The sequence below is a fragment of the Bufo gargarizans genome, chromosome 2, assembly GCF_014858855.1.
Source record: "Bufo gargarizans isolate SCDJY-AF-19 chromosome 2, ASM1485885v1, whole genome shotgun sequence".
NCBI lineage: Eukaryota > Metazoa > Chordata > Amphibia > Anura > Bufonidae > Bufo > Bufo gargarizans.
In genome coordinates this window covers 624,736,262-624,763,890 of record NC_058081.1, presented here as the reverse complement: position 1 = coordinate 624,763,890, position 27,629 = coordinate 624,736,262, and the positions used below count along the sequence as shown (strand labels likewise).

Genomic DNA, 27,629 nt, shown 5'->3' with positions numbered 1-27,629 from the left:
ATGTATGTTTCCGACAACGGATCGCATACGGAAACCATACGGAGATTTTTTGCGGAACTACGGAAAGGAAACAGAAACACAACCACAACGGAAACAAAAAAAAACGGAACAACTGATCCGTTAAAAACAGACCGCAAAATACTGAAAAAGACGGTCGTGTGCAAGAGGCCTTAGGGAAAGGACACGTTGCGGGAGATTAATCAACTCTGGCGCTTGATATTCCCAGCAGGCAGTCTAATTTATGATACAAGTCCACCTTCTGCCCCCTGCAGGAATGGAACTGCTCAGCGCATAGCCTGGTTTTTATGTAGTTACCTTGACAAATATTTGGTGGTAAACTAAACATATGATCTATGGGACTTGGCTTTGCCATGCATCCAGGCATTAAACATTCCCTGACATGTTGCACATTTTCAGTGCACTGACAGATTCATTAGAAAGGAATTTGGTTTCAGAACAAAAATAAATCCATAATTTGTTTTGCTTTCTAAGCTCCATGCGAGGCTCTTTGCACGATCCCCTAATTGTTATAGGAGGGGAACATTTACAGACAGTACATGTTGTGAGCTGCAGAACAACAGCAAAAATAACGACAGCATATGAAAGATAGAGCAAATCACCAGGTCTCCACTATTGTGAGACTACAACCCCCAGCATTCCGTTACAGCCTTCTATTACCCTGCAGTATGAAATAAACAATCACATAAAACCTAATGCATGAAATAAAGATGATTGGTTATGTACTGCGGGGAAGTGAACGGTAATAAATGTGCCATCCAGTGATACAGATGGCTATGCCAGCCTGCTGTATTATTACTATGCCAGGGAAAGAATGGCAGGTAGTTATTATTTGTAATAATTATTGTAATCTGGGGGTGGAGAGGGGGCAGCCCTTCTCTCCTTAGTCTATATGTGTTTGTTTCCCTATACGCCCCCTTTTCCTGGTTAGTTGCTTGTATTTTTATATCATTCTCTACTTTCTGGAATGAAAATTGGCTATGTATTTACACAGCAGTCTATATGAGCAAGCAGATCTGGAGTGTAAAGCATGTAGGATAGGCAATGGCATAACTAAAAATGACTTGGTCCCACAGCAAACTTGTGAACGGGCTTACCCGACCGCCCCCGCTGCCACCAACCACTTATTTGCATCATCCAATCCTGTGACTAGTCAAGATCTCTCTCTCAATCATTAGTCCAGAGAATCCCCCTGCCTCCGCAGTCTTCTTCCCATCATGAATCCTGGTGCCATCCCTCCCCCAGGTGAATGAAGCAACCAGCCATCCACATGACCTATCAGACCAGACCACCTTCTTCCAGTAGCTCCATGGTCCTGTTTTGATGCTCATATGCCCATTGTAGTCACTTTTGGTGGTGGGCAGGGGTCAGCCATACTTGCTAACTTTTAGAAGTTGGCATGCCGTCGAAACCTAATTGAGGGGCATGAAGCGCTCCAGCCTGAGCTTTCTGGGTGTAGACACGCCCCTTCTTCAGATGCCAACCTTTTTCCGGAGATGCCAACCTTTTTCTCTATTCATGACGCATCATGTGCTTGCAGAGCATGTATGGGCACTGGGGCTGCAGTATCCTGGTGCCACATAATTATAGCTCATGGAGCTTTGCCTTCCAGGAGAATGCAGCTCTTCATGTGCTTGGAGATTTGCCAACTCTTTGAGGAGTTTAGAAGGTCCCCCGTTTTTCTGTGAGTGTCCGGGGAGAGTTGGCAATTATGGGGTTAACATAGGCACTTTGACCACTCAGCAGGCTGCAATGCCATTTTCATATCCAGCATTAACTTTTATGCGTGCTATGGTAGCACTCACTCCACAAGCGTGTCAGTGAGCTTACGACCCTGTCTCTGCACAGTTTGCCACATGGACATCATAGCTTCCTACATTTCCTTCATCCTCCCCATCTTCTGAACATCCCATCCTGCCACCCCCAATACTGTGCCCACTGTGCTTCCCAATAGTATACTGCAGAAACCACACAAAATCCCCTACCACGTAGATTATGGCCTCTTCAATAAGTTATTGTCACACAGTTTTCTCAAACATATTTGTTCCCAGCAAATATGACAGTAATAATGCTGCAAAAGATTGTGTCCCCCAGAATAATTGTGCCCCGTACAGTAATAGTGCTCTGAAAAGTCCAACCAATAGGAGGTGGTGATGGTGAGTACAATAAAGGAATTCACAGAGGGGCCTGGATGTATTTCTGGAGTGTAATAATATTACAGGCTATAGCTACTAGAGAGGGGTCGTTGATCCAGGGAGTTAGTCTGATTGCCTGATTGGAGTCGGGAAGGAATTTTTTATTCCCCTAAAGTGGGGACAATTGGCTTCTACCTCACAGTTTTTTTTTTGCCTTCCTCTGGATCAACTTGCAGGATAACAGGCCGAACTGGATGGACGAATGTCTTTTTTTGGCCTTATGTACTGTTACTATGTTAATAGTAATAGTTTGTCTTCTGGAGTACACTTATTGGTAACAGTGCCTACAATAATAACAACACCCCCCATTGTGCCATAGAAGTAATAATGCCCCTATAGGGCCCATACTAGTAATCATGTTCTCCATAGTCCGCCATTAGTCATAAAGCCCACCATAATTCCTTGTAATAAGGTACCTGTACAAAAATACCCCCTTATAATGTGTGCCAGTGTAAAATACATCCTTAAAATGTAAATGTTTGCCAGTGCAAAAATACCCCTTTACAATGTGTGCCAGTAGAAAAAATATGAGTGCCAGTACAAAAACACCCCCTTATAAATGTGTGCCAGTATAACAAATCCACCTTATAAAATGTGCCAGTACAAACCCCTTTTACAATATGTGCCAGTGTCCCCGGTAGAAGCAGTGTCCCAATATTGTCCCCCTTATAATGTGTGCCAGTACAAAAATGACGCCTTATAATGTGTTCCAGTACCAAAAAATGCCCCGTCATGTGTGCCAGTACAAAAATGTCGCCTTATAATGTGTTCCAGTACCAAAAAATGCCCCGTCATTTGTGCCAGTACAAAAATGCCCATTATAACGTGCGCTAGTACAAAAAAATGCACCCTTTTAGTTCCCACAGTAGAACCAATGCCCCCATACTAGCGCCCCCCAGTTATAATAATGGCCCAACGGTATGCTGCTAAAGAAAATTAACAGGCTCAAATACTTAACTCCCTGCCACTCTCAGGATACGGTGCCGGACACAGACCACTTCCAGTCTGTGTCCTGAACTGTATGCTGTCTGACTGAAGCAGCTTGATGGAGATTTTGTCATCATGCCGCCTGCGCTGGCCTCTGATAGGCTGCAGGCATCACATGACCCGTTGCAGCATTTAACTCTATCGCCAAACTGAGAATGGCGATGCAGTTGTGAATATCGAGAGATGAGCACTTCCACAATGGAAGCACTCATTAGTTAATAGTACCCCTCCCCCATGAGGTAGCGAGGTGGTGCCCCATGCACCGGATCCTAGAAATGGCCCCACCATTCCACAAGATTTGACCCTTGTCAAAGTTGGATCAATATACTGTATGTATATAATTTTAAAAAATGTTAACAGCCAACTGGAGAGCTAAGTGTGTACTTTCACTACTAACATAAGTCAGTGGGTTTGTATTGTATTATATTTACATTGAGCTGTCAAAAATGAGCAATCTGTGCTCCTGCATGGGTTGTGGAGCTATGACCTAATGTGCCCTGCCAGCCAGATGTTGATAGAACTTTTAGCTTTGGAGAAGACAAGAGAACCCCAGGCTGGCTGCACTGATAACAGTCTATCATAGTATAGCGCCTTCCACTTATTTCCCTTGCTTTTTAGCATTTTTGAAGACCACGTTGGCTGTTGTCCAGACTTTGCTTCCTGAGAACATTCCAGGAGCATTGAAGATATTATCTAAAATAGGCATGGAAAATGGATGCAAGATGAGGTCTTAAAGAGTTATTTTGAAGACTCTCCAAAAGGAATGTAAACCTTGTACATTTCCTTATGTCACCAGGACGACGGGAAGTAACCTCCAAGTCCGCCAGAGACATGCTGTCTTCATAAAATTGTGCAATATGTGATCTTACTTTTCTATAGATGATGAAGCTTAATTGTCAGTTGAGTCCATGATTGTTTGATGAGTCAAGTCCAGCCATAGATATATATGCCATTGAAAGATCAGTCTTGAGCCAATGAAAATTAGTTCAGCAAATTTTAGTTGGTCATTATTATCTAATCTTGACAGATTTCGGGGCTATTAAATGGGTGGTCCTCCAAATGTACTCTTTTATACAGAGGAGGTGAGAGGTTCTTCTGGTGGTCGGCTGTACAGGTGAAACTTAAAAATTTGAATATCGTGCAAAGTTCATTTATTTCAGTAATGCAACTTAAAAGGTGAAACTAACATATGAGATAGACTCATTACATGCAAAGCGAGATATTTCAAGCCTTTATTTGTTATCATTTGGATGATTATGGCTTACAGCTTTTGAAACCCCAAAGTCACAATCTCAGGTCCCCTTTGCTCAGGGGGTATGGATTAATTAGCTGACTAGAGTGTGACACTTTGAGCCTAGCATATTGAACCTTTTGACAATATTCTAATTTTAAGTTGCATTACTGAAATAAATGAACTTTTGCAGGATATTCTAATTTTTCGAGTTTCACTTTTATATTTCATCCTGGTTATAAACAGGGGTTTGTCCAATCACTGTAAAAAATCACCCAGGAATGCCTATAACTAGATGGTTGTTGGTGGTCAATATTTTGAGGTGATGGTTGACCCAACATTGTGGAATGGAGACATTTGACCTGTGGAGCAACAGTATCTGAGCAGCCACCTACACTCCTCATGGATGCTGCTAATTGGATTATCTATCTCCATAGCACCTTTCTTCCAGCACTTCCAATTCACTGACTAGCTTGGTGGCAAAATGGAATAGATTTTTCTCCATGAGAAGTAAAATAAGGATCAACTTCATATCTGCCGTTTATAGTATTCATAGTTATTAGGGAGATTTTGTGGGCATGCTCTAGGCCAGTGATGGCGAACCTATGGCACGGGTGCCAGAGGCGGCTCTCGAAGCCCTCTCTGTGGGTACCTGCGCCCTGGAAAAAGTCTATGACGTACCAATATGCTTTAGACTTTTCCTGCCATTCATCAGCACAGGACGCACTATGAACAGCACAGGCAGCACACTGAATGTAGGCTATTAAGCTATTATAGCTATATGATAAAGTACATGAAATATATACTATATTGTATTCAAGTTAAATTGCCGTGTTGGCACTTTGCGATAAATAAGTGGGTATTTGGTTGCAGTTTGGGCACTCGGTCTCTAAAAGGTTCACCATCACTGCTCTAGGCCATTAAAGCCCTTTCCTCGTGTTGATTTAAAGTTGGAGGTTCTCTTCTAGATTTGATGAACAACCAAGCCATCTATCTTCTATACTAATAAAAGCCCTGTGTGCGTGCTCAGGGCTGGTGTCCGTGCGTGTGTGCCGATTATTGAAGAGCTCATGCGCGGCGCACCGGCCAATCAACACACGGCGCCCACACCAGCACGCCGTCCTATCACAGCTGCCCCACATGCCCGTACCGCCCACACCTGTGCTGGCCAATCAACACATGGTGCACCACACGCTGCCCGCACCGCCTACACCAGTGCTCTGTCCTATCACAGCCACCCCACACGCCTCCTGTACCGCCCACACCTGCGCCGGCCAATCAACACACAGCGCACCACACGCTGCCCGCACCGCCCACACCAGCGTGCCGTCCTATCACAGCCGCCCCACACGCTGCCTGTACCGCCCACACCTGCGCGCCGGCCAGTTGGAGCGCCGCCATTATGGCCATCACAGAGTCGCACAAATTCCAGTACTGTCAGACACACACAGCAACTGCTGCCAGCAGTATTAGCCACCAGTTGCTGCCAGTGGTCTCAGTACCACCAGTCAGTCCCAGCATTCAGTGCCAGCTATCTCAGCCATTAGTCAGTGCCACCAGCCACAGCCACCAGTCACAGTGCCAGCAGTCTCAGCCACCAGTCAGTGCCACCAGTCACAGTGCCAGCAGTCCCAGCCACAGCCACCAGTCTCAGCCACCAGTCAGTGCCAGCATTTTCAGCTGCAGCCAGCACTCAGTGTCAGCAGTCTTAGCCACAAGTTGCAGCCAGTAGTCTTAGCCACAGCCACCAGTCAGTGCCAGCCGTCTCAGCCATTAGTCAGTGCCACCAGCTACAGCCACCAGTCAGTGCCAGCAGTCTCAGCACCACCAGTCATTACCAGCCGTCTCAGCCATCAGTCAGTGCCACCAGCTACAGCCACCAGTCAGTGCCAGCAGTCTCAGCCATACAATGTGGTCAAGTTTCCTTGTCATTTAATTTAGACTGTTCCTACTAATGTTTATGCACTACTGTTCTAGCTCCCGTTATTGTAATAGGCTTATTGTCTAGTAATATATAATGACTGAACTTAAGAAGTGTTTCCTCATGTTTCTGAAGCGGTATCTGACGCAGGATCATGAAACTAATGTGTGTTAAGATCAATCTCTTATGCTTTAAAATACTGGTAGGTATGGTTCTTCCATTCCCCGCATATATTGGCTTCCTAACCCACCCTGCCCTCTGTATAAATAATTATCCCTGTGCAGAATCTAGCCATGACCATCAGAGGGCATAGCTCTGTTTACAGCACGACAGTCCATACAAACTGACAGCACAAAAACTATCTTTGCCCTTGCAGATACCCAGGTGAGTAAGATTTTGGAGGTGGTTTTAAGGCTAGTTTATCCTTTGAAAAAATGGTAAACTAGGGGAAGAGACGATAGTGAGCCCCATCTGCAGGAGAGGAGATTTGAGTTTTATGCTATATTAAAAATTATTTTCATTTTTGTAGCCCTATTGAGTCTTTTATTTAGGAAGATCATTACCAGAAAACAAATTATGCATTTTGGCCCAGGCCTCCCTCTATTTGGCTCAATAACTTTTACCTCTTTTATGGATTTCTTTTATTTTCGAACAATAACGCACAGAGATACAGTAGTTAATGGGTTTGTGTATTAATCTCGGGACAGTGGTAGCAGTTATCACAAAACATTTCTGCTTCTCTTTTTAGATGTCGATGAATGCCAAGTCCATAATGGAGGATGCCAGCAGCGGTGTGTCAACACCCCGGGGTCATATCACTGCGAGTGCAAATCGGGCTTCCGTCTCCATGCAGATAGCAGGTCATGCATTAGTAAGTAATCACTAACCACTATTACATTCTTGCTTATAATCTCATTTTATCCCTTTGGCACCAAGCTGGGCTCATATTCCCATATTGGTTGGAATCCGGACAAGTTTTACCCTGCAGAATGCTCAAGTGCCATCCCAGTTTACTGTATATCATGGCTAGTTCATAAGTACACTCATAAGCGTGATTGTCGAGGCCCCATTTCATTTGTTCATGAAATGTTTGGCTCCTCTCGTATTTTAATGGAAATCTGTGACCCACTAGACAACCTAGAACGCCATGCTGTGAAGGCCCTAGCCAAAGTTCACCGAAGAGGAGCCCTCAAAATATTACATTTTTTCAGAGCCAGATATGTGCTCAGAGCAGTACAGTTGTAGATTACCATGGTACAGAGATTATGAGATCTATGCACCATGCGTTGGTTCCTGTTAGATTCTGATGATGGTGCCCACCAAATTATAAGACCTATGCACCATGGGGAGTTTGAGTTCTTGTCAGTTTCTGATTCTGATACCCAGATTTTAAAGGGCTTATCTAGGATGTATAACAATCTTGGAGTAGAAAGGGAGTGTGATAAAATAAATAATACATATTACTCACTTTCTACTTCAAGGTTTCCCTGACCATCCTTTTAATGGCGGGACCAATAGCAGCTCTGCTGTGACAGGCTGTCAGTCATGTGACACATCATGGATCTTCACTGCAATGCAGCATTGTGGTGCTGATCAGCATAGTATAGCAATGAAGATGGCTGTATCTGTATGCCCCAATGTCTCTCCACGTGTCGCAGTACTGCACAATTTGTACAGTCTCTAACAGGCGCTCCCAGGTGGCTTTATCTCCATCATCACAACCACTGTACACACACTTCTCAGTCATGGTATGCTCTTGCTCGTGACACATGGTATTGCTTACAGGCTGCAGTCTGGCTGGTCTTGGTTACAGGCCTGTCTCTTACATAGGCCTTGGCTTCTTCCTGAATCCTTCTCTGTGATGTTCAGCTGCTCGGTGGCTTTATCTTTACCCTGAGGCATTATATCCTTTTGACTAATACCAATCACCTCCACTATCTAGCTAGCTACACATTAATTAATGCTGGCCTTGTTTCCAGCAGCAGCTTTACAATTCTGTTACTGCCTCTGACCATGTGGCTTGCCTGCATTATTATTTATAATCTCTGACATGCGCTCTCTGTGTGCAAATTAAGTTAACTTTAAAAGGCCCATTTGCATCTACTGTATACATTATCCAACAGTAATAATACAATTGTTGAGAAGATGTCAGCACAAATTTGATGTTGTCTTCAACACACACATCTTCAATGCATAAATTTATATCATGGAATAAAATGATGCAGTGTAACACAGTGCATTAAATCTACAATTACAGTACAGTACATTACACCAGTGCTGTCCATCTACAATGTCCTTCCCAAGGTATATGAGTCCTGACGCCAGAGTGCCGATATGTCGTCACAACCTACCTGAGACAGTTCCCACCATTTGACGACTATGTCCAGGTCCAGAACAATTTACCCTCCTTAGTGTATAGCAGTACAAGACTCACACAGCACATATGTAGCATATCATTGTAAGCTTACAACATGGCATATTGATATGAATGCAAGCACATGGCACACTTAAGTGCAGGAATATGTAATGCTGTATGTAAATAGCAAGCACTGACCACCACAACAGAGTCAACAGTAACTCGAAATTTCTTCCAATAAAGAAAAATAGATATAGGAGGCCTGAGATACTAAAAATACGGAGCTGCAAAACACGGACACCGGCCATGTGCATTCCACATTTCTCCGCACATGGCTGGCCCTGTGATAGAAATGCCTATTCTTGTCTGTGGCTGCGGACAAGAATAGGACATGCTCTGTCTTTTTTGCGGGGCCACGGAAGGGAACTACGGATGCAGACCTCACACGCTGTGCTGTCTGCATCTTTTGCGGCCCCATTGTAATAAATGGGTCCGCATCCATTCCACAAAATTGCGTAACGGATGCGGACCCACTAATACGGATGTGTGAATGGATCCTTAGTATCCTTTTTTTAAAATGTTTGCATATTTCAGGTGTTTGCTGTAAAATTGATTGTTGTGTCTGTTGTGACTGGAATTGCCCTTTAAGGGACACCAGCGCCCTCTAGTGCCGACTGTGCCGCAAGAACAGTTTGCCAGACAGCACACTGAGTGATCAGTCAGCCAGGCGTGCAGAAATAGCAACACGACTCTCCTAATTGCACTGGCAAGCACGCTCGTGAAATCATCACATAAAATTTTCTCAATGTTGCTTTGTTGCTGTCATTATGAAATGAGTCCCTTCAGCCTCCAAGTGTGCGGCAATCTGCTGAGGCCAGGCTTGGCAGACACCGCACTGACAGATGTCATTCCTTTAGTGTGTCTTTCCTTGTCAGTGGCATCTGTCTTACTGAACTCCTTCCAGGATTCGGGGATGACGAGAATTTTTTTATACATTGTGCACTCGCTTGCACTTTTTTGATCCTTTAAGAGAAGCAATTCTCTTTTTCAATGGAGCTTAATTTGGGGGTGGAGAATCTCTACTATTTTTGAGACTCAGACAAGAGATGCTGGCATTAATAGCGGCACAGGATTATAGTCAATTAGCGTTTAAATTGCTGAAGCCATGCTGCAAGCTGGCGGTAAACATCTCCGCTAATTGCATATTTGTATCTGTCCATTTTCACTGATTACAGGAATTTATCTTCAGATAAGGGCGTTATTAGGGGGCTATTCACACCTGTGCATTGGATGCCTGGAGATGTTTTTGACTATAGAAAAATGTTTAATGAAGTCTCATTAATTGTTTCTATAGCTCGCAGATTCAACAGTGACACCTGCAGGCCAAACAGGTAACTACAGCCTGAGGAAATCTAGGATTCTATCACCAATATAATGAACCTAATCAGTTAATATAAATAAAATAATAATAATATAATAAAATAATAGCCATGCAATGTAAAAATCAAGTAGTCACATGAAGTGTGATCACTGTGCATCATACCACATGCCTGCACACTGTTCACATATACTGTGTCCTTGCATGGTGGTCATGTTGGTTGTCACCCAGCTTTTCCAGGCACAGATATATCTAAGAAACAGCTGTGGATCACTGAAATTCCAATCTTTATCGCCCACTTAAACATCGCTGGTGTTCTGCGCCATCATAAACTTCAGCACTCTGCATGGCCTGATCCTTACTAAGCTGTAAATAACCTTCCTTGCATATGGATCTAGTTTACCAGATATGAATACACATTTCAGGCTTGCTGGGTAACATACCATCATCTGCTTCAACTATAATATATATACTTTAATGGGGGATGTAAATTGCAGTGGGTACAGTCTCTTAAAGGCACAGTAGGCATACTGGTTCTAACATGAAGGCGCAGTTATTCTGTAAGTATAGTATATACAGTTTTTTACACTAGCACTAGTCAATGGGCCCTCAAGTGCCTTACTTTGGGGATACCTCTACATTCCGCTCATTATACTTGCCTCGGCAACCATCCTCCCACTGTTCCAGTGTTCCCAGGCAATGGTGTACTCATCATGGAGGTGGACCTTGCCACTGCTATTTGGCCCATGGTGAGAGTGGGCCTGGCACTCCTTCTGCTGTTCCAACATAAAACCACAGAGTTTTACAGCTGACATTCAGTTCAGTGGCGGCTGTATAAATTCCTATGCACTGTGCTCCCTCTAGTGGTGGCTGCAGGCATAAAGTTATAACAAACTGTGTAAAGAGAAGCAGATTAGCAGAACTGTATGTCAAACATTTCTCAATTTATTTATGTCAGTTTTTTGTAGTAAATGTTGAGTAAGTGTGCCACATTTCCAGTTTGACAAGACCATTTTTATGGATAGTTGGCCAAATAATATCTGCTGAATAAAATTTTGGAGAAGGCGCAGAACTTCACCACAATTACCACAACTAAGTGATACACCAGCAACTGCACCTACAGGTGGGGATCAGCTTGCTGGTCACAAATATGCCCATGCAAAGTGTGTACTTGAAGCCAAGGTGTATACACTTCCACTCACTACTCATGTTAGTATCCCAGCAGCCTAAAGAGTGCTCCTGCACCTGTGCAAGGTTTAGAACGGCCAGGCGCTGATGTACAGGATGCAAGGGGTGGGCTGGAGAGCTAGTGTGATTAAGTGACTCACCTCAGGCAGCCACACACCCCAGTGACACCAGTGGAGCCCTTTTTATGGTGTCAGGTACTTTTTAAAACATGATTTTTCTCAAAGAACACCATTACTGAGTATTTAATCAAAATCAGTTTCTGAAACTTGGCAGCTTGACCAGTACAAACATGTAAATAGTTTGATATGCTGGTTCTGATAACAGGTTCACTTTAAGGCAACAGTATAATGCGTTGAATTTAACTGGCATATTAACGCAACAGTACAATGCTTTGAATTGAACCAGTATACTAGTGCAGTTATATAATGCGTTGAACTGCACAATTTTAAAAAGTAGCAAAATTGCAGCTGGTTTTTAGGAAGAAAAGGTCCCTTTGCACGGCATAGCCAGTAAAATGTATGGTGTATTGCTAGGATTTCCCAGGAATATGCCTATAAAAAACGGTAAAAGCTTCATTAAAAAAAAATAAAAAAAATACTGCAGGATTTTGATTATTGCAGTATGAAACAGGGGCGTTGCTAGGGTCTCAAAAGATCCAGGGCCCAAGCCCCAATGCAAATGGCCCAATTCTCTAAGTCGACCAACCAACTCCACACCCCACCCCCCGCCACCAAAAACACTAACAGTGAAGACATTTTACTGTACTTGTTATACAGCTATACAGCAGCACGTACCCCTTACATCCAGTGCCTCCCAAGTGACTTCTCCTCTGATGTAGATCTTCTTCTTCATTCAGTCCGGACAACTTCTCTCAGTCGCCTCGTCTCTGCAGAGTGTGACACACAGACATCTTTGCTTCCTCACTTTTCTGTACCCCCAAATACTATCCTGGAAAAAAAAACGATTGCCATACAAATACTCCTCCTCATAGTAATACTGCTTCTTATAGCCCCACCAATAGTAATTCCCTTCTAAAATGCCCTCATTAGTAATACTGCCCCCTACAGTGCCCCCAACCGTGATAGTGCTCCCCAAGAGTGCCTCCATTAGTAGAAAAGCCCTGCAGTATTAATAATGCCCCGACAGAGCCCCAAGTAGAAATAAGACCCCCCCCCATTGTTCCCCCAGTGGTAATAAAGCTATCTACAGACCCCTGAGTAGTAATAAGGCCCCCATAGTGCTCTTATTAGAAATAATGCTTATCTATAAGTCCCTCCTAGAGAGCCCCCAGTAGTAATAGGAACGCCTAATGTCCCCTGGATTTAAAATGTCCCTACAGTACCCCCAGTATTTATAATGCCCCCTACTGTTATAATGCTCACCCTGAATTTCCCCCAGTATTTATATTGCCCCTTGCATTCCCCCCTGTAGTTATATTCCTCCGTTTCGTGTACTCAGATATTATCATTCCTCAGCCCCTCCACCATACAGTCCCATGTAAATAACATTATTTCCCTCCCTCCGCCATAGAGTCCAATGTAAAAACCATTATACCATCTGTCAAGCCCCCTCCAATATCCAATATGCCACGTAAATAACATCCCTCTCTATCTACAGCCCCCTCCAAAATACAGTCACATATAAATAACATCACACCATCTCTCCTGCCCCCTTCTATATACAGCCCCACTTTAATAACATCACTCCCTCCCCAGACGCCTTCTACAGTCCCATGTAAATAACACCCCCTCAACATTTAGTCCCATGTAAATAATATCACCCTGCCCCAGCCACCTCCAACATGCATTCCCATGTAAATAACATCACTCCACCCCACTATCGCATGTAAATAACTTCCCTCCCTTCAGCCGTAACATACAGTCCCAGTTAAATAACTACGACTCCCAACATTGCTCTGCCTCTCACACTGAATAATCTATCCCTTCATTTACCTCTCCTCATGTAGCAGACCTCACAGCTTCTTCCCAAGGCTTCTCTTCTTCACTGCTGAGCCCTCCTCTCCTGCATTGGTCACATGATGGTAACATCATCGCAGGTCCTTTTCAGCTACTGCCTTCAGCACTGATCACATGGACTGTGATGTCATTACAGGTCCTTCAGCTCTTGCAGGGCATTAGATTCAATTGTATTACCATCCTGAGGATGGCAATACAGTTGTATCGAGCAGGCAGGACATTCGGGGCCTGGGACAAAACATCAGAGGCCCAGGCCCTGAATATTTTAACCTAGCAACGCGCCTGGTATAAAACACAAATTGTTGTGCAGGCAGTGTTCAGCTAGGAAACACAAAGAAGGCGCACCATAGGGTTACGTATATGATAAGAAAATGACTTCAAAAAGGTGGCTCACTTTGTGTAGTTGTGCTAAACGCAGGCACAACTCTAGTGTAGTCTCATCTGGGGTTGTTTAGATCCCCTCTTAGATGGATGGTTTACAGCAAAGGATACAGGTGCTTCTGGTCAGGGATGCCTGGGGTCCCTCAGAAGATAAGTGGATCAGTAGAGAAGATGTTCGTGGCGCAAGAAACCTTTCAGTAGTTTGAATCAAAATCAGAGGTTTTTAATCAGCAAGTGGTACAACGCGTTTTGGGGGCAGTTTTCCCCTTTGTCAGGTACAGAATGCTTGCATACAGTATTGAGAATGTGCGATGCAGTGTCCCAGGGGGTCAGTAGTGTATGCTGGGCTTTGTAGTGCAGATTGACCACTAACCTGGGATCCACTGTCGTCTTCAATTGGGGCAAATACTGGAACAGGCAGGTATTTAATAGTTCGTGACGCCAGTGTCAATTAAACGGTGACACGCCGTGTAAAGTATGGTGGAAAAATGAAGCAAGCACAGGATAGCCAACAAAAACTGGAACTTTTACTGAATATCAGTCAGGATAATACACGGACACTGGTAGTGCACAGTTCCATAAAAGACGGTTGGTTTTAGAAGAATACAGATGGTTCTTGACATCACAGGAAGGCCGGTCTTAGCGATGAATTATACAGAGTGTTGATTACAGGAGATGCAGTACAGGCGGCTTGCACACTATTCCTGACTGGTCCTGCTACATGTGACTTTCCTCCAAGGTCTAATGCCCTTTATCTGGCGTACCCTTGAAGCTGTCCTTATCTAGTACCTCCTCTGTTATCTTGAGTACCTCTCGCTTTATCTGATCGGCCTGTGTGGTAATCTGTGTCTTGGCTTGTGGCTCACTTATGCTGCTTCAGCTGAACGGATGGTGACTCAGGAGGGGAACCTTTTCCTTGGATCCGGAACCCGGTTACAGGGCCTTTACTACCCTCTCCTAGCCGGCAGGCTTCAGGCCTGCACTGCTCTCACAGGCCCATAGCCTGGCCTTCTCTCAGACACAGGATCATTTCTGACCTCTGTTCCCACAGTCTGTCTCCTGCTATTACTTCCTGACTGGGCCTTATATAACCTAGGGTTCCCTAGCTCCCTCTAGTGACTCAGAGCTGGAACTACACCCTAGCCGGCCTGCAAATGCACGTTTCACAGTAACAGGAAAATACATAGCATGACATTATAAGATATTCTATACCAACCTCCCCAAAAATACAGGGGGAACGACAGTACCCAAGTGACCCTTCAGTAGTGACGGGGTATTACTCTCCCGTACACTACATACCCCGCTGCTTTAAGCTGAGTACGACCTCGTACTCCATCAGGGCCCGCCCAACTGGAATCATGACCTGAAATAGAGGAAGACACATGCATGCATACAGATATGTCATTTACACTCTTATCAGACCCAATTGGAAATGGCGAAGTGCGGTGACAAGGGGCGTCGTTCTCTTTTTCACAGGATAGTGAGTGGAACGGGGGCGCTGACCTGGCACAGCGGATGTTGAAAGAACCAGGATAGTCCATGACAATAAATAAGTCCATGATAAATTAACCTCTCAGAGGCTTGCACATAGGAAGTCCATCTCTGGGCACATATACTTGAATAAGAAAACCGGTTATTAAATACTGTCAGCAGCACATATATAAAATGACAATACAGGACTCTGACAATACCAGGGCCATGTTATCCTGGCAAGTCCTGCTTACCCTTTAAAATAGTGCTGACATAAGAATGTCTTTTCAACCTGAAATGGGGGTAAAAAGGGAAAAACAGTGCAAAATAAGGCACAACTGGGATGATAGCAGCAAACCGGATGTCCCAAACATAACAAGGGCAGCTGGAAGCAGTGGTATACCGTGGCACATTATTCAACTAGGATGCCACCGGCCGTGTGTAACTGGCAGCAAGCTTGACCAGCTCTGCCAACCGGAGGGACTAAACGGCCATTAAGGAGATGGACATGAGGGAAAGAGTACTCACAGGCGAGTGTCATGTTCTTCCTCGGATGACGAGTCGACGTAGGGAACCTGCAGCAGTTGTTCTGGCAAGGCCGGCCACATTTGGAAACCGTCACCTCTTACAATCTTCAGAGGGGGAGGCTTGTCCTTCACGGCCTCCATTTCAGCCTCCGTCCTCGGGAATGGAAACCACTGCACTCCTCCAGCGCAGCCAAGGTCCGCCACCCAGTACACCCGCTTGCGCAGGGCCTCTAGTTCCGCTTTAGTGCAGGTGGTTGGATCTACCGGAGGTCCAGGGGGTCCGGCCGCTGGGGTAACAAGGGCACCTGCGGTTTGGCGCCGGGCCTCAGCCCATTCCTCTGCTCTCCGGCAGCTGTCCTGTCGCTCCTTCTCCTCCTCTCGTCTCACTGCATCCGGAGGGGGATACCGCTCCTCCAGCCCCTGCAGCACGATGGGCTCCCAGAAAACGTCGGGGCTGAGGTAGGTCTGGTTCTGTAGATGGGTGGTCCGGGCCTTTTCCACGTGCGCTCTCTCTGCCTCAACTGGTTCTGACCTCTCTTTTCCAGAGTCCCAGTTCTCAGCCGGCGCCTTCGGGCGAGTCACTGCGGTGGCGTAGGGGCCCCTTAGACTTTCGGCAGGGGTGTATTCTATGATCTCCCCCATAGTTAGATTGTGGAGATGCTCTGGGAGGTAGTGCCGTTTTACCGATCGCCGGTTGACATAGAAGTCCCGGCCAGTCCCCAACTCCTGGATAAACCCATAGCCTTTCTCTTATCAAAGGACACCACGATCCCGCGGCGCCTTTCTAGCTGGGGCTTACCCGGAAAGGAGTCTCCCTGTATGGACTTAGCCATCTCCTCGAACCGCTTCTTCCGGCTGGTGTTCTTTTTCGCCACCGCGGCTCTCAACTCCTCCATAATAGCCGTCCATTCTGCGTGCCGGCGACGGATCGGTGGGGACTCAGGTCGGGTGATGCTTAGATCCATGGCCTGGGCCCAGGGGGTGGCCGTCCAGGCTAGAGGATCCCACGGCCCCAACTCCGGAAAGTCCGGTGGAGTGGCGCCCCACTCGCACGTGGTCTCAGCCTCTCTCTCTGCAGCGCACGCCATCTCTTCTCTTCCTGGTTGCTGCATCGACTCTGACCCCTCCCACACACGGGGCCAGTCTATCTCCATCTGAGCCCCGCCTCCCAGGCGTAACTCTTCAAAGTAGTCAGCCGCGTCGTCACTCCTCAAGGTGGGTGGCGCTCCAGGGCAATCGTCTCCTCCTTCTTCTGGGAAGGTTTCGGCGCCAAATTTTCGCGCCTCTGCACATCCTGATGGCGCAGTAAAAAGCCTCATGGCGACGGCGGCCATTTTAGGTTTCCTGATGCTGCAATTCACTGACAGCAAGCAGGATGATGAAAAGTCCAGTAAAACACAGTCCACAAATGCGATTTTCTCTCTGGGGGTAGCGCAACACAGCACAGCGTCTCTGATTCCTCCCAGGCACAATTTCAATCCACAGATTTTAGAAATAAAGGTTACAGTCTTTGTAATACGGTGGTGGAATATTCAAAGCACACAGTCCACACTTCTCTGCACTTCAGAAGCATGCGTATCCTGTTCGTGACGCCAAAAAGAGCGATGCAGTGTCCCAGGGGGTCAGTAGTGTATGCTGGGCTTTGTAGTGCAGATTGACCACTAACCTGGGATCCACTGTCGTCTTCAATTGGGGCAAATACTGGAACAGGCAGGTATTTAATAGTTCGTGACGCCAGTGTCAATTAAACGGTGACACGCCGTGTAAAGTATGGTGGAAGAATGAAGCAAGCACAGGATAGCCAACAAAAACTGGAACTTTTACTGAATATCAGTCAGGATAATACACGGACACTGGTAGTGCACAGTTCCATAAAAGACGGTTGGTTTTAGAAGAATACAGATGGTTCTTGACATCACAGGAAGGCCGGTCTTAGCGATGAATTATACAGAGTGTTGATTACAGGAGATGCAGTACAGGCGGCTTGCACACTATTCCTGACTGGTCCCGCTATATGTGAATTTTCTCCAAGGTCTAATGCCCTTTATCTGGCGTACCCTTGAAGCTGTCCTTATCTAGTACCTCCTCTGTTATCTTGAGTACCTCTCGCTTTATCTGATCGGCCTCTGTGGTAATCTGTGTCTTGGCTTGTGGCTCACTTATGCTGCTTCAGCTGAACGGATGGTGACTCAGGAGGGGAACCTTTTCCTTGGATCCGGAACCCGGTTACAGGGCCTTTACTACCCTCTCCTAGCCGGCAGGCTTCAGGCCTGCACTGCTCTCACAGGCCCATAGCCTGGCCTTCTCTCAGACACAGGATCATTTCTGACCTCTGTTCCCACAGTCTGTCTCCTGCTATTACTTCCTGACTGGGCCTTATATAACCTAGGGTTCCCTAGCTCCCTCTAGTGACTCAGAGCTGGAACTACACCCTAGCCGGCCTGCAAATGCACGTTTCACAGTAACAGGAAAATACATAGCATGACATTATAAGATATTCTATACCAACCTCCCCAAAAATACAGGGGGAACGACAGTACCCAAGTGACCCTTCAGTAGTGACGGGGTATTACTCTCCCGTACACTACATAAACACATATAAATACCTCAAGAAACTGCCAAAACATTGGGGGTCAAGGGGTGGGAATGGGTGGTGCCATTGATCTAAAATGAATATGCTGAGTTTTTATACATTTTTATTAAAAAGTAATGTGAAGGCATAGGGAGGGTTAAAAACGATGTGGTGAGTGGTGTGTAAAAACTTTATTAATTCGCAATAGGAGAAGCCTCTCCACAATGCCCGGTGCTTACCAAGGCAATCGTGCTGTGGGGGCGCTCACGTGACTTGGATCTGTGGTCACGTGATTGCCGGAGCGGGCACATGACCACCGCTGCCCGGCAACGAGACGCTGAGGCAGCCCGACCCAGTTGAAATGTATGTGCTGGTGGGAGGGGATGCATTGACGTCACCACGTCGGCCAGTGTGATGACATCATCTTGTAAACACGTGAGATTTCACACTGTGTCTTCAATTAAGACGGCTGCGGCAGCCTCTACGCCATCAAATGGATAGTTTTTTTTACTGGATTAACCCATGAAAGCCCTCAATATTAATCTGGTATCTGAGGGTTTCAATGACGGAGGGGCAGGTGGGGGCGCGATTGCCGTTCAAATTTGCTTTGTGGCGAAGTAGAGAAGCAGCCGTTTTGAATTTTTGATAACTTTGCTCATCTCTAGTGCTGGGAGTCAGCCATCCACTGACTGATCTAATATTAATGACCTATATTTCACAAGTAAAGTGGTGGTGGGTCATCAATAACGTATCAGTGGGGGGCTGACACCTGGTACATTGAATGGGAGCTGAGCTGCAGTAGTATGGCACAGCCATTACACAGTGGGCAAATCTGTCTGCTTACGCCTCCCTACACTGTGTTAGTGCTGATGGCTGTGGCTACTGATAGCAGCTGAACGTTGGGGTTTCTCAGTGTCAGACACGGCCGGCTGTTCCGGCAGAGAACAGCCTGCTGGCGTTCACCGGATCTGGCATTGTCGAATTCTACAGATCACAGCCAGATCCCTGTTGACTATAATGGGATCCAGCGGTGATCTTGCCGCATTCCAGCATAAATAGCGGATTTCAGCTGGACAAAAACCGTTGCATGTAACAGTTTTTGGTCCTGCCGAAAGCCGGCATTTGTGCCAGATCAGGCAGCCGTATCCTCTTGCCCCAGATGAGAACGCAGCCTAATCGATCGGACATGGATGACCTATCCTAAAGTAATTTGACAATATAAAATTCCCGGAAACCCCCTTTAAATAAACTGGCGTTTGATATTCAAATGTTGGTAAGACTTATGGGGACAGTCAGGCTGGGGTCCTTCCTTCATTATGTTCCCTGGGTAATACACTGATAAATATTCGCCGCTTACAAGCTACTCTCACTAGTGACCAGATAAATCAGGAGTGAAGAGTTATTTTTCTCCTCTGTAAATATTACAATCGCTTCCCGGACAAGATATGTCATTAATTGGGTCTCGCGAAATAAGTGCTGTTCTGTTCCAATGCCGTCTCCCACCTCCTTTATAAGACTGAGGAGCTCTGAAGTCACAAGTGGTGCGAACATTTTTTAGGGAGGGAATTTTGCAACCCAATGAGATATCCAGACAATAGTTATGATATGTGTCTCTGTTTAGGCGTCTACTGAAGGGTTTTTCAGTTTTCATTTAGTCTCCTTATCATAAGCAGGAATTTTATAATACAAAGACTCCAATAAATAAAACCACAGTCCTTAGCACTGTCATGACTGCCATGTTCCTCTGCCTGTGCTGGTGGCAGAAGAGATCCTATTAGCTAAGGCTGAATGGGGATTAGTGAAGGCCCCTGGTGGATTAGGTTGATTGATATCCATTCTCCACGATGGTCTAGGGTGGCTGTGGGATAACATTTAAGGGTCCATTGATGTACTGATATACACCACTTTTGTCGCAAGCCATTTTGCAACAAAATCTGCAACTTTTCCCTGCTCAAGCCACTTTTCCGACAGGTCTAAAAAGGGCGGCGTGGAAGAGGGTGGGCCGCCTTATGGACCCGGCTTGGTGGAGATTTTAGATTGTTACGTGTGTTATTGGGGGAAGCAACAAAGTTATGTAGAGGCCTGCGCTTCCACATAACTTTGGCGCTTGCTCCAGCAAGTCTTAATAAACTGGCTGGTCTTAATAAATGTGGCCCTTGATATCTCTGGTGATCTAGGATGGTTTACCTAATATTCTTCTTAGTTTGTGGACCCTGTTCCCTCTTGTCTGACCAGAATGGTCCAATGTTGGAGCGAAACGCCTCCTTTTTCTGCTCTCTCTTATATGTAGGCCTATCTCTGATGCATGAGGCATCTAGACAAAAGGTGATGTGCTAGAAATGTCTAACATAATCGAAGGGACAAACCCTGGAAAAAAAAGATTCTGTCCTGAGCAACTCCTCCAACTTCAGCCTTAAAGAATCTTAGTGTGGCACTTAGTCTGTAATCTGCGTATCAGCGGGCTGTAATCAGTTTGCTGACACTGTTTTCTAGGGAACTCCTAAGCAAATTCCATGGAAAACTGAATTTCCTTGTAGTTTTTGTAACCCCCCCCCCCCCCATTCAGTGACAGTATTGGCAGCATATATGTTGCTGCCTGGAAGGAGAGTTCAGAAGACGTCTGCTCTTGGGATCCAGCAGGAGATATGATGTTTTCCTGTCAGAGTTGTCCATTAAGTACATTTTGGCAGATATAGATCGTGTGCTCCTTACACTTCTGGCAACTCCATCTACGACCAGATCATACACGCATGTCTGTCTATTCCCCCTGGAACTAGCAACAGCCCAACGTGAATCCCATCCCAAAGAAATGATTTAATAAGGAGAACAGCTGCAGCTTGTATGGAGTTGGTTGCATTCTCAGTAGACATATGATCTGCACAAAGTCACAGATCACATTAGCGAAAGGAATGACATTGTTTCCGTACACCAGAGAATTGGTGGTAGAAGAACCGTCTGACATTGGTCCTTCCGAAGTAAATGATTTACACTTAAGTTAGGATTTAAAGGGGTATTCTGGTTGTTAGAAGTCATCCCCTATCCACAGGATTGTGCAGCTGCTCCATTCATCTCTAAGGGAATTCCAGAGATAGAGAAGCACTGTACTCGGCTATCTCCAGAACTCCCATAGAAATGGATGAAGCAGCCACGAGCATGTGCGACCAGCCGCAACGTTCATTTCAGGGGGCTGCAGGGGGTACAGGACCCCCATTCTCATAATGGGTGAAAGTTCCAGTGGTAGGACCCCCACCGATCTGATAGCTATTCCCTATCCTGTGGATAGGGGATAACTTCTAACAACCAGAATATCCCTTTAAGCTGACACTGCCATCTGGTATTTTACTACATTTCAATGACCATGGATATGGTTGGGCAGATATCACTTGGGGCCCCCAAAAATGCCAAATCCACCTTTTTGATTCCGGAGAGATAGCTGTCGGCCAAATCAGCATCTTAAAGGGAACCTGTCACCATGAAAATCCAGTGAAATCTGCAGGCGGTATGTCATAGAGCAGGAGGAGCTGTGTAGATTGATATATAGTTTGTGGGTGTTTTTGCGCACTGGAGTCATGTGGGAGGTCCTACTCACTGATTGTCACCCTTCCCTGTATGCCTAATCATTTAGAATTAGCTGTCAATCACTCAATAGTACTGCCCGCATACAGGGTCAGATTGGCCATAAACCCTACAGGGAAATTTCCTGGTGGGCCGATGCCCAAGGACCCGCTCAAGCCCTCTTGATGGCCGCAGGCCAAGTACATAATGGTCAACGGCTACAGGTGCTCTCCTGAACTGAACTATGATACAGTTGAATACTGTGGTGAGGGCGGCAGTATTTTGAGCAGCCCTGTGGTATTTGCTTCTGCTGGGGCAGTATTTTGTGCTGCACTGTGGCATTTGGTTCTGCTGGGACAGTATTCTGTGCTGCACTACAGTATTGCAGGCTCTGCATAGTTCTGTTGGCCCTGGCTACTTGTTTTGTCCCCACTTTAAGTTCCCAGTCCGCCCCTACCCACAGGACTCCTAAGCATACAAACAGCATAGGTTTAAATGAGTAATTTCATAATTTTTACTGAATCTGTTCCCTTAACACTTTATATCAATTCTTCAGCTCTATAACCTGCTGCCTCCAGATTGCACTGCGTTTTGTGGTGAAACCTTTAAGAGCTGGTTCTTGCCTTTATTTAAATCACTTTCCACTGTCCCGCTGATGTCTAAGACCCGGACAGCATGACATTTTTGGAAACATGGGATCCAAAGTTGCACCAATAGTCAGATATTAGGTGCTCTCACCAATGTGTCCATGACAGTTGACCACAATAGTTATTCAAAATCATAGACCTCCTACCCCCTTGGCTCTTCATTACACGATAGAACCTTGCATGTAGCCCCACCATTATTTATATAATTCTTGGCACATTACACCAATTTTGATAATTTAATGGCCTGGTGCTCCATACAGATTCAGTGGTCTGCAGACACCAACAAAATTTGTTTATGGCCACCTTGTTCACCTTGATGATATTGTTTGAAGAGGGTTCAGAGACTTTTTAAGGACTGTGGCTTTGGTATCTGTGTCCAGGGCTGTTAAACTGTCCATTAATTTCTCACATCAATAGCACAAGAAGGGGCACCCCATGTTCACTTGCTATGGAAACCTTTCAATGTAGTCCCTTTCCAAGAGTGATGGTCTTGTATTTTGACCCTGACAGAACATTGACCCACTGAATGTCCTGACTGTTTAGAGAGAATACAAGAAACTCGTGGGGATCTCAGTCAGTGTTTACTACGGCAAAAAAAAAACTATTCCGAGTGATTCCAGCTTACTCCTAGAAATTGCTGACAATAACATCTTGTCAGGCCTAGGACAGAAGAGGTATTATTGGGTAAAGGGGCCGGAGGTGGCACTAGGCCAGCACCAGTAGATTTAGTTCACAGGAGGATTTGCTCAGAATCGGCTTCTGGTTCCTATTAGCTGTTCTAGATGGGAATGCGGTTGTTTAATAATAATTCATAGTAACAGTCAGTTTGCCACTTAGCACTTTAAGAGGACTGCATTCTGTCGCACAGAAGATAATGGTTGTGGACAGTGTGCGGACTGTTGCCTAATTCTAAGCATTTTGTAATAGAGCTGGAGAAACTACTGAGAAACATTGCTATAAGATTAGACAGGGGTTGAGGGCAGGGGTTGTCACTCAACGTATCTAGGACCCTGAATGGTAATCTCTGTTAGTGAATGGGAACATTGGATGAAAACTTGCGTTGACTAAGGCTCCTTTCACATCACCGTTTCTCCTTTCCGATCTCCGGCTCCATTGAGGAGCAGGAGAACGGAAAGGACGGATTCTGCAGATAACTGAGACCTAACTGAGCGTAACGGACCCTAAAGACCCCGTAGACTATAATGGGGTCCGTTCGGTGTCCGCTCAGAATATGATTTTTGAGCGGAGACGACTTGTATCTGCAGAATCCATCCTTTCCGTTCTCCTACTCCTCAACGGAGCCGGAGAACGGAAAGGAGAAGCGGTGATATGAAAGGAGCCTTATGGGTTGTCCAAGAGGTCACTTGGGCATGAGTGGCTGCAATGGTCATGTGAATGATGAATGTGACATCATTGCGGGTGGTGCTAGGAAGGCTCGTCCCCGCTGCTGCTTGCTATTGGCTACCCCAGACCCCCCCCCCCAGATGTTTTGATCCGCACAACGGGGAGATGCAGCAGCGGCCAGGCGGGCATCAGAAGCAACGCGGGTGCCAGGGAGCAAGGTAAGTACAACCTGTGTGAGGGGCCCAAACATTAGAGGGGGCTTTACAGGGGTTGGATAACCCCTTTAACCCCTTAGTGACCACACACATTTAAAAAAAATTGCATTCCAAGAGCTATAACTTTTTTATTTTTTCATCAATGTACTTGTATGAGGTCTTATTTTTTGCAGGACAGGTTATAGTTTTTAAAGCACCATTTTAAGTACATGTAATGATTTATTAAAGCAAGCTGTTTAGCTAAAACCCCCTTTGTTTACGTCAGTAAGGCTACTTTCACATCGCGTTTTGTGTGGATCTGTCATGGACGGATCAGTTTAGATAATACAACCGTCTTCGTCCGTTTAGAACGGATCCGTTTGTATTATCTTTAACATCGCCAAGACGGATCTGTCTTGAACACCATTGAAAGTCAATGGAGGACGGATCCATTTTCTATTGTGCCATTTTGTGTCAGTGAAAACGGATCCGTCCCCATTGACTTACATTGTGTGCCAGGACGGATCCGTTTGGCTCAGTTTCATCAGACAGACACCAAAACACTAAAGCATTCTGAGCGGATCCTTTTCCATTCAGAATACATTAAGAATGCAAACTGATCCGTTTTGGACCGCTTGTGAGAGCCCTGAACGGATCTCAAACAGAAAGCCAAAATGCCAGTGTGAAAGTAGACTAAAAAGGCGTATTAGTGGTCACTAAGAGGTTAAGCTGTGGGGAGGCAGTGGCACTCGTCAGAGCTCAAGTGGGTGTTGCAGCTTCCTTAAACAGCTGATTGACAGGGGGGCCTGGAATAGGATCCCTGCCAATCTCATGTTGATGACCTATCCTGAGGATAGACCATCAATAACAAAATCCCAGAAAATCCCTTTAATTCACTGACAACAAGCAAAGATCTTTGAAATGGTGATGAATTGAAACACAAAAGTATAATAGTCTGTGTTATGCTATTGCTCTGGTTGGCATTTATAAGTGGCGACACTTCATTCATCTTATGTAATGTAAGCTATAGAGAAAAAAATATTCTAGCAAGTAGATGGAAAAAATAAGGCCTCATGCACACGACCGGTCCGCAAATTGCGGATCCGCAAAACACGGAAGCCCCCCGTGTGCCTTCCACAATTTGCAGAACGGAACAGGCGGCCCATTGTAGAAATGCCTATTCTTCTCCGCAAAACAGGACAAGAATAGGGCATGTCATATTTTTTTTGCGGGGCCACGGAATGGAGCAACGAATGTGGATAGCACATCTTTTGCGGCCCCATTGAAGTGAATGGCAAACTGCGGCTCGGATGCAGACCAGAACAACGGTCGTGTATGAGGCCTAAGGCGGATAATACTATGGCAGACACAACATGTATTTCAGAATTTATCTTCTGTGGGGATTTGCTCTGGTAGACAGGCTTGCGGACGCAGTATAGAGGCAACTACAAAGTCTTTAACTTAAATAGTTCAGTGTTTATTCACACAGAAGGCAAAACAAAATAACAGTTCGCAGTCTTGGCGTTTGTTCACACCATGGAAAGTCCAGAACACAAACCTTCACCTTCCTAGCAGTTTTTCATCATGCGGCTCTCTGCTTCACTGTGAGATGGAGGATAATCCACACCACCTGATTCATGGTGACTGCTTTTTATAAGCCTCCCAAGACTTATAATGTGGGGAGTAGCCACCCACCCAGCACTTTGGCTACTCCCAGTAAGAGCCGTCCCGGATCGGCTTTACAGCCACACTAAACAGCTGAAGTGTCAGACTGCAAAGGAATAATGACACTTCAGGAAAAAAGCGGCTCTTACCTCACCGAGGCCAGGAACCTCAGTGACACGTACCGACCATCAATGATGGCCCCTTGTTCCTTCCTACACTACCAATCAGGTTTTTACCACTAAAAGATGCCAGAATATGCTCACTTTGTTACCCCATTTAAGGGCACCTGCGTGTTCTGCTAAATGTTGGGAGTTTTTTAAATGACTGTTTGAACTGGGTTTCTTTTTTGCCTTTTTTCCCTATAGTGAAAGAGATGTAACAATGCCTGGCAAAGAATGGCAGAGCTGCTGCATGCCACGTTTTTGAAAATAAGTTTAAAAAAAGGCAGAAAACACTAAAGGCAAAAAACAAAACAAAAAACAAACGGTTGCGTGTCCTGCATTTTATATTTCTTATAGACCTTCAGTTAACATCTAGTGCTGAAATTATATCCAAAAAAATGCAACTAAAAATGCAAATGTGCAGAAAAACGCCACCATAAACCTATGTGAAAGCGACCTCCATTAAAAGGGTTGTGTCATCTGAGATATTGTGGCATATTGCTAGGATATGCCACCAATGTCAGATAGGTGCTGGTCCCTATCTCTAGAATGGGGCCCCCAAAGTTAAAGGGGTATTCCCATCTGAGACAATGGGGGCATATCTGGGACCCACACCTACAGAGGGAAGGTGGAGGCCGCAGGACCCTGGGTTTCGTCAGGTCCGGCCAACACCAAGCGTTCTGCTGATAGTACTGAATGGGAGAGCACCGCCCTTGCGTGGCCACCGCTCCCATTAATTTCTATGGGGCCCACGGAAATAGGAGAACGCTGGCGGCCCTATAGAAATTAATGGAGGCCGGCTGCGCATGTGCAGTGAATGGAGAGCGAATGCACTCTCCTCTGCTTTAGGGTCCTGTTCTAGAGATATGCAACCAGATGAGACAACCCCTTTAAACTAGAAAACAAAACCAGTTCTCTGTCTATAGTCACCAGGATTGTAAACCTGGACACCACCCTTAATACTAAGAGCTGGAATGTGCCCCTTGGGGCATTTCCAGCTATTAATAGGCACATCCTTGCCAGTAAAGCAGATGCCTTTAAGAGTTGGTAATCCCGCTGGTCCTATCACCGCACACAAGTCTGTTCCCAGACATGTTATGCATTTGTTACGATCAGCAAAACTAACATTTATATTCCTAATCGCTCCAACAATATTAGCAGCCGTGCCGAAGCCACACTCTGCAGGAGCCACAAGTTCTTGTGTACTCTGGAGCCTATTCATCGAGGTCTTAAGTGTCTACATTGTGCCACATTCTGACTCAGCATGAGCTGGCACCGTGAGTGCCATAAATATACAGATTATTCAACGCTGAACCTTTCACAGTCACGTGTTCTAATCCTTGCCAGGGGCAAAAGGGCCACAAAATGCGTGGGAGGCAACTATATGATTCATTTTAATGGGTCTGTAATGATCATCCCCAACTGGCATTTATTTTACAGAACAGCATGATCATTTTGAAATTCACCCTAAGCAGGATTTTTACTTTAAAGTTAATACAAGGCACTTACTAATGCATTGTGATCGTCCATATTGCTTCCTTTACTGGCTTGATTCATTTTTCCATCGCATTACACACTGCTTGTATTCAGGGGTTATGGCAACTGCTGCAGTGCAGATACAAGGTGGCTGGGACGGGAGCTGCTGCGCATGCGTGCCTGTGAGCGCTCCCATGGTCCTGGCCACCAGAGGGGCCGGTGCTTTTCCTATAGTGTGCTATCTTGACCACCGCTGATTGATTGCAGGGTGGTCGTAACTACTGGATACGAGCAGTGTATAATGTGATGGAAAAATGAATCCAGCCAGCAAAGGAAGCAATATGGACAGTCACTGTCCTGTCCTGTTATAAGTTTATATTGGGGCTG

The 27,629-nt window shown here is 45.6% G+C and overlaps 1 protein-coding gene across 1 annotated transcript in view; it reads left to right on the top strand.

Annotated features, from left to right (window-relative positions):
- The window catches only part of MEGF6 (multiple EGF like domains 6), a 157,445-nt gene that overhangs the window by 27,693 nt on the left and 102,123 nt on the right, over positions 1 to 27,629 (top strand). The window contains exon 3 of the mRNA XM_044277594.1: positions 7,101 to 7,223. Coding sequence (XP_044133529.1) covers positions 7,101 to 7,223 — 123 coding nt within the window. The remainder of the gene's footprint in view (positions 1 to 7,100; positions 7,224 to 27,629) is intronic.